General features: G+C 46.5%; 1 protein-coding gene across 2 annotated transcripts; it reads left to right on the top strand.

Moving 5' to 3' along the window:
- The first annotated feature begins 2,075 nt into the window (after positions 1-2,075).
- ccr9a (chemokine (C-C motif) receptor 9a) lies at positions 2,076-4,934 on the top strand. Of its 2 annotated transcripts, none has more exons than XM_015024400.1 (3): positions 2,076-2,340; positions 2,845-2,914; positions 2,989-4,934. In XM_015024400.1, exons 1-3 carry the CDS (start codon positions 2,338-2,340, stop codon positions 4,056-4,058), a joined length of 1,143 nt encoding a protein of 380 aa, XP_014879886.1. In that variant the 5' UTR covers positions 2,076-2,337; the 3' UTR covers positions 4,059-4,934. The 2 variants fall into 2 exon arrangements, with proteins under 2 accessions (XP_014879886.1, XP_014879885.1); XM_015024399.1 differs by having other exon boundaries at positions 2,077-2,340; positions 2,845-2,910; positions 2,985-4,934.
- The last annotated feature ends 4,446 nt before the right edge of the window (positions 4,935-9,380 follow it).

The following is a 9,380-nucleotide window of genomic DNA, read 5'->3' as shown; positions in this document are numbered from 1 at the left end:
CAGTGGGTTGAAGCTGGAGTACCCAGAGAGAACCCAGGGGCCGGGAATCGAACCCAGAACCTTCTTGTTGAAAGGCAACAGTGCTACCGACTGTGCCACTGTGCAGCCTGAGCCAGACTAAATCCTGTCGTGTCCCTCTGGTTGGTTTTAGGATTGATGTAAAGTTCTGGTGCTGACCTGCAGAGGGTCACATGACCAGGCTGCCGGTTCCCTGGTAGCTAAATGTTCTGCCGGTTCTCTGACGTTTATCAGTCGGAGGTTTTGGCCCGTTTTTCCCTCACGGCTCCGATTTCTGACTGGAGGTTTTTAAAAAGCAACTAAAACATTTTTATTTTCTTATGTTGGTTTTATGTCTTCAATGGTTGTCAGGCTGATTTCTGTCGTTCTGCCATTTGTGATTTCATGTCTGTGGAAATGGTTTTATAAATAAACTTTACTGACTAAGAAAATTCTCCATACTAACCCAGTAACATCTCATAATAACTACTAGTTGAATCTGATCAGAAGACATGAACTGCTGCTGATGTTAAATATCCAAAATCACAGAGAAATTGACCATTTCTCTGTTACCATGGTAACCATGGTTCTTTTTAGGACCAAATTCACCAGCATAACCGTGCTGCTGCTGCTCCGTGACCTCTGACCTCAGCGGTGGTGTGTGCCATTGGGAGGCGGTAACCATGACGACCAGGCTGTTACAGCACAGCAGGCTGTTTTTTCCTCTTTTGACAGGAAGTGTGAGCGACGCGCCGCATCGCGTGCCAGCGCCTCAGCCTGAGCGCCATCGCATGAGAAGCTGCGACCGCAGACACATGGGGGAGGGGAACCGGCCCGAAAACATCAGAACCGCTCGGGAGGGAACGCAGTGTTCCAGGTCCGACCCGACCCCAAAACATCAGAACCTCTGACCGGGCCTCAGCAGAACAAACAGTGAAGCAATAAGTTCTGTGAAACCGGGTCAGAAGGGCAGCGTGAGGCTGGGCTGCTGGTACCGCTCGGTCCAGTTGATTCAGAACCCGCTGGGATTTTCACACTGAACCGCCTCTCAGATCTCCAGAGAAGGTTCTGACAAAACAGAACCTTCAGTCCGATGGAGAACTCACCCTCAGTTGGGAAAACAGACCAGTACCAGTAACGGGGAAAACCGGACCAGAACCACCTGGAGACCCATTTTCTGGTCTGATGGGTCTGGATCTCAACTGCAGCATCCAGAACCTGGTGGAACAGTCATGAAACCTGTTCTGGTTGGTGGTGGCAGTGTCATGATGTGGGCCTCTCAAAACCAACTCAGAACCTCTGCAGACCGGACCAGCAGAGACCACTGCTGCTGCCAGAACCTCTGAACATGACCAGAACCGCTCTGGACCCTGATGGGCTTCCACAGCCAGCAGAACTGGGACCAACAGAACCGCTCTGGAAGCTCAGCTGACCAATCAGCAGCAGCAGCTGTGTGATGTCATCACATCAGTCTGGACCAGAACCTCTGAGGGACGGTTCTGACACCTGCTGAGAATCCTGTTCTGACCTGGTATCAGCTGTGTGTGTGTGTGTGTGTGTGTGTGTGACAGGAAGTGGAGGTGAAGCAGAGAACATCATGTTCAGACCACAGACACCTCAGTACTACAGATGAAACAAAAACAAAACTCAGGGGGAGGGAGAGGTTGTCATGGTAACCTTCAAAAACAGCAGCTGATTGGATGGTTGGAACAAGGAACTGCTTAATTTGGCGCATTTGAAAGTTTGTGAAATCAAAGTAGAACAAGTTGTTGCTCTCCCCTACGAGGTCCAACATGAACTGGTTTTATGTTCAAAACCAGTTCAACACCAAGATGCTGCAGCAGTCTAGTCAAAGCCCAGAACCTGACTCATATGCTGCAAGAGAAAACTGGAACAGAAGTCCAACAGCTGAGAGGTTCTGGAGCTGATGGGTCGGGTCACAGAGACCCCCATCAGAACTTCTCTGATTGGTGCCATAGCAATGCATAGGGAGAGCAGAACCAGAACCAAACCAGAACCAACCAAACATGGAGAAGCAGTGTTCAGCTTCTATGCTCCACAGATCTGGAACACACTTCCAGAAAACTGAAAAACAGCTGAAACCCTGAGCTCCTTTAAATCCAGACTGAAACCTGATCAGATTATTATTGCTCTGATTATTAATAACTGGAATATCTGGTTTTTGCTCATCATCGTGACAGTTGGATGTTTCTGGCGGCTCCGCCCCCAGCCTGCGTAAAGCCGCGTCGCTCCTTCCTTTTGTTCGTCACGCTGTGGTTTAACGGACAGAAAGTGAGAAGAGAAGCAAACAGTCAGAATCTGCAGAGCTGAGCAGCGACCATGGTGAGTCCACACCGTCCGTCTGGGTTTGTTCATCACTTCCATCACGTTTTTCCTCCACAAACCAAGAAATTAGAGAGAAAATGAGGCTGAATGTGTAGAAAGTTTTTCTGGAGTAAAGCGCTGACAGTTTAAACAGAACCAAAACTCTGATTCTCACTGAACCGATCCAGAACCAGAGACATTTTAATCGTGTCAGTTTTATAGGACAGAGGCATCAGCTCACCTCCTGCTGCTTTTTCTGCTTTTGTTGTGTTTTATGCTGCTGCTGGCAGGTCAGAGGTCACAGCTGTTAATCTCAGTCAGTTTGTAAATGATTAAACTTTACTGTCATCTGATGTTCAGGTCCAGAGCCGTGACATGTAGTTCTGTTTCATGAATGCAACAGAAACATTGGGACAAATTAAACAAACGTTTTACTGTAAAGACATGTGTCAGGCTCTTATTTTGAAAAAGATGGAGCAGGAAATGATGCAACACAGAGCAGTAAACATGGCTGTTTTTCAGATTGATGACCTCATCACCGTAAACATGACCTCCATGGATGACATCATCACAGCAATGACGACAGAGGTGAGTACTGACGGTGTCCATATTTACGCTGACGCTCCTCAGGTGTGCTCAGGTGTGTCTCACTGCCCTCCCAGGTTCCGTCCACCTCGAGCAGCACCGACGACTATTACGACTATGAGAACGACAACCTCACCGACCTGATGTGCGACCGGCAGCAGGTGCGCGAGTTCCGGAGCCGCTACGAGCCGCCATTCTTCTGGATCATCACCTTGGTGGGCGGAGCCGGCAATCTGGCCGTGGTCTGGATCTACCTGAGCTTCCGGAAGCGGCTGAAGACCATGACGGACGTGTACCTGCTGAACCTGGCGGTGGCCGACCTCCTGTTCCTGGTCACGCTGCCGCTGTGGGCCACCGAGGCGTCGCACGGCTGGATCTTCGGCCACGTCATGTGCAAGATAAACTCCGCCCTCTACAAGGTGAACCTGTTCAGCAGCATCCTGCTGCTCACCTGCATCAGCGTGGACCGCTACATCGTCATCGTGCAGACCACCAAGGCCCAGAACTCCCAGCTGGAGCGGCGGCGCTGCAGCCGCGTCGTGTGCGCCGCGGTCTGGCTGCTGGCGCTTCTGCTCGCCACGCCGGAGCTGGCCTTCGCCGCGCCCGCCGCCGCCGGATCCTCGCATTACTGCAGGATGGTTTACCCGCCCGACATGGGCAACCGCACCAAGATCCTGGTCCTGTCCCTGCAGGTCAGCATGGGCTTCTTCGTCCCCTTCATCGTCATGGGCTTCTGCTACAGCGTCATCATCGCCAAGCTGTTCACGACCCGAAACTTTGAGAAGCACAAGGCCATGCGGGTGATCCTGGCGGTGGTGGCGGTGTTCATCGTGTCGCAGCTGCCCTACAACAGCATGCTGGTGATGGAGGCCACGCAGGCGTCCAACATGACGGTGACGGACTGCGACCAGCTGAAGGCCCTGGACAAGGCCGGCCAGGTGCTGAAGAGTCTGGCCTACATGCACGCCTGCCTCAACCCCTTCCTCTACGTGTTTGTCGGCGTGCGCTTCCGCCGGGATATCGGCCGCCTGCTGCGCTGCTGCCTGCCGCGGCCCAACAAGACTCCGCTGGGGAAGAGCAGGAGTCCGCTGAGCTCCACCCGCGTCTCCATGATGTCCGACAGCGACACCTCCCAGGCCCTGTCGCTGTAGACGGCAGAGATCCGTTTCACCAGCTTCATCAAGACGCAGCTGCTTCACTTCAGGCGCAACACCTCACCGCACAAGTTCACACCTAGAAGAACCACACCGACCCAAACAGAACCAGAACCGCCACAGACACTTGGACCCGATCCAGGTGGCTTCACCTGTCCGGACCTGGACTGGTTGGGTTCCTGGACTTCATGACCTTCCTGCTTTGCCTGGAAGGTGTCGGTTCGGTCCAAACTCCAAGTAGAATCTCCAGAACCAGAAGCCGGTTCCAGGAAGCTGTGAGGACACCCTGTCCTTGTGTTGGGGGTTTCAGAGTTTTGGGGGATTTTCTCAGGAACTTTCTGTACTGTGAAGCTTTATGACGAACAGAACACGTGACTTCTGAGCTGCTGTCTGGTCATGTGACCAAACTGAGACAGTTTGTCTTATGAATATGACTTTGTTTTTCTTCTCTTTGATGTTTGAACTCACCGCCGCTAACACATGCTAACAATGCTAACAGAACCCGACAGGGCCCGGTTCTTTGCTGCTGTAAACATCCTGCTGGGTTTGACTGACTGTACATATTTCTGTGTTGATGACTGAGAATAAACTGTTGAAAGTCTCGAGTCTGTGATCATCAGCAGGAAGTTGATGCAACGCGTCAGGCCGTTTGCTTCACTTCCTGTTTGTGTTTTCAAGCTGAACTTTGTTCTCGGATCAGAGATCAGATGTTTGATGGGAACAAAAACAGAAAGAGGAAGCAGAAGTGCCGCCTGACGCAGGAGAGCTGAACCGGGCTGAACCAGGCAGCTCCAGAACCTGCAGACAGGAAGTGGATCAGTGCAGCACTGATTAGAACATGTGGGTAAACCGCCAACTTCCTGTCAAACGTTTCTTCGTTTAAAAACTGTCGATGGCGGGAAAATGGATCGGCAGAACTCGATGTTCTGACCCGGTTAGCTACACACCTCACTCAGCCGGTCTGGAACCAGAACCAGAACTCTGGTCTGAGATCTGACCGCTTCTCTGAGAATATTTCCTGCTCAGAGAGAAAAAGGTTTGCGGATCAGAAGTCAGATCAGCTGCATTATGGACAAATCTGTCTGGTTTCCATGGTTACCACAGTACTGAGACTGGCCTAGTCAAAGTGTTTAATAACATCCATATAAACAAAGACTGTGGAAGAACCACAGTTCTGGTTCTGTTGGACCTCAGTGCTTCCTGGTGTCCAGCTGGAAACTAGAGATCAGGCTGACCTCTGACCTCTGACCTGAACCTTCAGTTCCAAAGTGGGCCTTGTACCAGCTGCAGAACATTCCCAAGATCACCCGGTTCGACATTCCTTCACTGAGACTTTAACCTGCTGGTTCTGGTTCTGCTCTTCATCAGAACCAAACACGGAGAAGCAGCATTCAACTTCGATGCTCCACAAATCTTGAACAAACTTCCAGAAAACTGAAAAACAGCTGAAACCCTGAGTTCCTTTAAATCCAGACTAAAAAGCAGCTGGTTAGAGTTGCTATGGAAACATAATCGATGCAGCCGAATACAGGCTGCGGTCACAGTGGGAAGAAAAAACAGGATTCAACACAGACGCCCGTCACATGAAAGTTCTTGTGTTTCTACAGAGAGATATTTTTCATTTATTTATTTAACTCTGATTCAACCAGGAAGTGACCACTGAGGGTATGTTGCTGCCGATTGTTGCCAGGTCTGCCTTAAAATAAGACTTTTCAATGGAGACCTGGCAACCACAGGCAGCAACATAAAACAAAAATGAGGGTTCGACCTTTAATGCAAATAAATACATTCCAAATCATATCGTGATACATATCGATATCACCACCATCACACGTATCGCGATATGAGGTTATGTCATATCACACAACCCTGGTCCAGGTGAGTCCAGGTGAGTCCAGGTGTTAACCGCAGTAGAAGGAAACAGGAAGTGACCTCAGGTCGGCTCAGACAAAAGGAAAAGTTCTGTTGTGGTGCCTTGCTGCTCCCTCCCGAGATCAACGAGGCAGCTGGGGGTTTCCATGGCGACACAGAGCTCCAGCCAAACAAGATGGTTGCCATGGTGATGTGAGATCTTCCTTGGATCACCTGCTGAGGGAGCGACCAGGAAAAGCTCCGACATTTTCCTCTGGATCGTTCCGGATTCTCCACCATGTTTTATGGATCTTTCCAGGTTTTCCAGCACAGAAACCTGGGAGGAGGTGAACGGCGGCCATGACTTTTTGAAAATGAGCCCCAGTAACAACCTGCTTCACCCCTTCAAGAACTTGATGGGTTGAAGCAACTTTGCACAATAGTTTCAGTATTTATAAAATAATGCAAAGCTGGTATTTTAATGTATCGTCATTATTTACTGAATGATGCTTCATGACAGACGTTTTAAAGATCCTCCATGTTCATGACGGGTCGCATCAGCCTGTCAGCCTGTCAGTCTTATGCATCCCATTTTGTTTCGGTTTGATGATCTGGATGTAAATACTGAAACTGTTTCTGGTTAGTAACGAACTTTACCTGTTTGTGAAAATCAGCCTGTGTTACTGTCACTTTAAGGTTTGTAATGATGTCATCCAGGCAGCTGATGGAAGCACGTTGTGTTGATCATTTTTCACATCAAGCCGATTACAGACGCCAGTTTTCAGCTCCACTTCATCTCTTCTTAAGTGGAGAACCACAGGGCTCGGTGTCAGGTTCACTTTTGTTTTCTACTTATATAAATATGTTTTGTGATAATTTGTCAAATTCTTTTGATCATTTTTATGCAGTTGGCTTGGTGGTGATCTACTGCTGAAGGTTTAGATAAGAATATTGCAGAAATATGGAGGAAGCATTTATCTGCAGATCGTCAGAGGTTCAGTGTTGCAACATTGACTTCAACAATGTTACGATTGTTGGAGCAGACAAAGTGTTGCTGTTGAGAAAATGCCATTAAATAAATCATGGGGTCACTGAGGGTCGCTGACCAAAGAGCTCAGCTGTTGCTTAGATTGAGATTTAAGGTTTTCTAAAACATCTGACTGACTTCATGCCAGCAGTAAAAGAACAAACTGGGAAGAAATCCAGAGTTGATGACGGACCAGCCAAGAACAACTGATGATCCGTTTGGTTTTAAACAAAAGCTCTGATGATTTATGACTTTATTCACTGAAAGAAATCATAATAAATATAAGATACAGAACACTTGTGTTTTTAGAAGCATCTAAAGCTTCTGACAGAGTTAAACACAATAAACTGTTCATTAAACTGCAACGTAGAGGAACATAATCTGATGTTACATTATGGGATTCTCATCTCTCTGCAAGTTCAGAGTTTTCTGAACCTTTTTCTGTTTCTAATGGAGGCACAAGGTGGGATTTTGTCTCCAGTTCTTTTTAACTCGTACCTTCATGATTTGTCTGTTGAACTTAATGATTGTGATGCTGGATGTGAGGTGGGCAGCCATTTTGTTAATCACTTCATGTACAGTAAAGACGATCTGGAGCCTCATACATAAAGCTGCGTGCGCACAAAAAATGTGCGGTCCCATATTTTTGCACAAGTCGGCATGTATAAAAATTTACTTTGTGTCAAAGTGTGTGTAAATATATGTACATGTTTTCACTGGCATGAAAATGTGCAGCAGCCACACAAACTTTTTCTGTGAACAATAATAAACCATAAACGTCAAAACTCACATAAATACACTGAAGTCTGACCACATTCAGTTATTTAGACCAAGAAGCACCAAACTGATGTTTTTCATGATTTTAATATTTTATTGCTTACACGTGAATGATGAAACTCAAGGTGCTTTATATGAGTTAAAAGGAAATACAAACAAAATGACAAACCAAAGGAAAGAAAACTAACCTAACGTTCTAAAGCATGTAAACTAGGTGCTCCTGTTCAGGGTTACTAAGTATCTAATTCCATTTCTAAATAATGAAACTCTACAGTTTCTGATAACATAAGCTAAGGAGTTACTGATCTAAATCCTTTTCTGAACCGCATTTATCCTCAGACACCAGAGGATAAATGCTAACTCACACAAAGCTAACATGCACAGAAAATAAAGAAAATAAAAATAAAAGGATGTGAAAACCTCACTAGAATGTAAACAACACTTTTCCTCAGTTTTTGTCTCATAAAGATGTAACGCATCGGTCTGTGAACCGAAGCGCATGAAATGCATCTATGGGCTCATTTAATTCCCACTAAAGAAGAAAACAGGGTTGGATCAGCAGATTAACTCCAACAGGTTTGATTATTCAAGGTGATCCAGGTGTGGAGACAATCCCATATATCAGTAGCTGCATCAAGGTGAGCCGTAAATGTGGAGCTTTGGCTCTGATGGAGAACAAAGGAAGGATTCAGAGGGAGGATTGATCAGAGATCAGATTGATCTGATGGTTTATTAGTGTTTAGATTAATCCAGACGGATCATCCTGGATCTCTGAGCAGAACTTAAAGAAGGAGCCGAGCGGTACCGGTACCGGTCCAGCTGCAGCCATCCTTCAGTAAAGCTTTGTGAAAGCGCCTTATGGACATAAAGCAACTTTATTCTGTAAATGTACAACTTATATACATGATTCTACTATTTAATAAACGTCCACATTCCACTCAGAGACCCTCTGACTCTCTGTCTGTCTTTAAATCCCGGCTGAACGTTTTGCTGCTGTTCACACAGGCATTTCCAGGCTCTCTTTATGTTTTAAATTTGGATTTTATTTTTCTTTAAAATGTATTCTTTTTATTTTTGTGAGGTGACATTATGTGCCCTCAAAGCACCTTTTAAATAAAATATATAATTATTATTATAAATACTCATACTGCTACAAACAAGGACGTTGCCATGGTTACTGCTTCACATGGTGGCAGACTTCTGGGTATTTATACTAATTTACATTAATATGTATTTATGGAGGCGACAGGCGACCAGCAGCTGCTCTACTGACCGTAAATTAGGATTTATAAAGGAAAGATGCGCACAGCTTTATGCATCCCATGTTTTTTGTGCGCCACACTTTTCTAAATTTTTCCATACGCTAAGTTTTAGTGTGAAAACTGTTCAGTCATTTTTGCATGAGGCTCCTGGTGTTTTAGTCTCCCAGGCTGGTTGACATGTAATAAAAGTCTTTTTGGGATTAAACATGTCAGGAGGACCAGAAGATGAATTTTCTTTTTTATTTAGCAAATCAAGTCTTGAGTTTGGTGACATCTTGGTCATATTCTGAGGAGTGATCTCCGTGATGTGAAGCGATGGTGTGGAAGTTGTTCTTAAAGTTTCGCTTTATGCGCCACATTTGGTCGGTTCAGATGTGACCTGAGGTGGAGGATCCTCAATGG

Source organism: Poecilia latipinna, unplaced genomic scaffold (genome assembly GCF_001443285.1).
Source record: "Poecilia latipinna isolate Pla-1442-1.1 unplaced genomic scaffold, P_latipinna-1.0 Scaffold3638, whole genome shotgun sequence".
Lineage (NCBI taxonomy): Eukaryota > Metazoa > Chordata > Actinopteri > Cyprinodontiformes > Poeciliidae > Poecilia > Poecilia latipinna.
The sequence above is the reverse complement of the archived record's forward strand: the minus strand, read 5'-3'. Positions and strand labels throughout refer to the sequence as shown.

Bases quoted from the DNA above. Each gene is read 5' to 3' on its own strand.
- ccr9a (XM_015024400.1), top strand. The intron at 2,915-2,988 runs GTACTGACGGTG...CCTCCCAGGTTC, and splicing joins AGCAATGACGACAGAGGTGA to CGTCCACCTCGAGCAGCACC.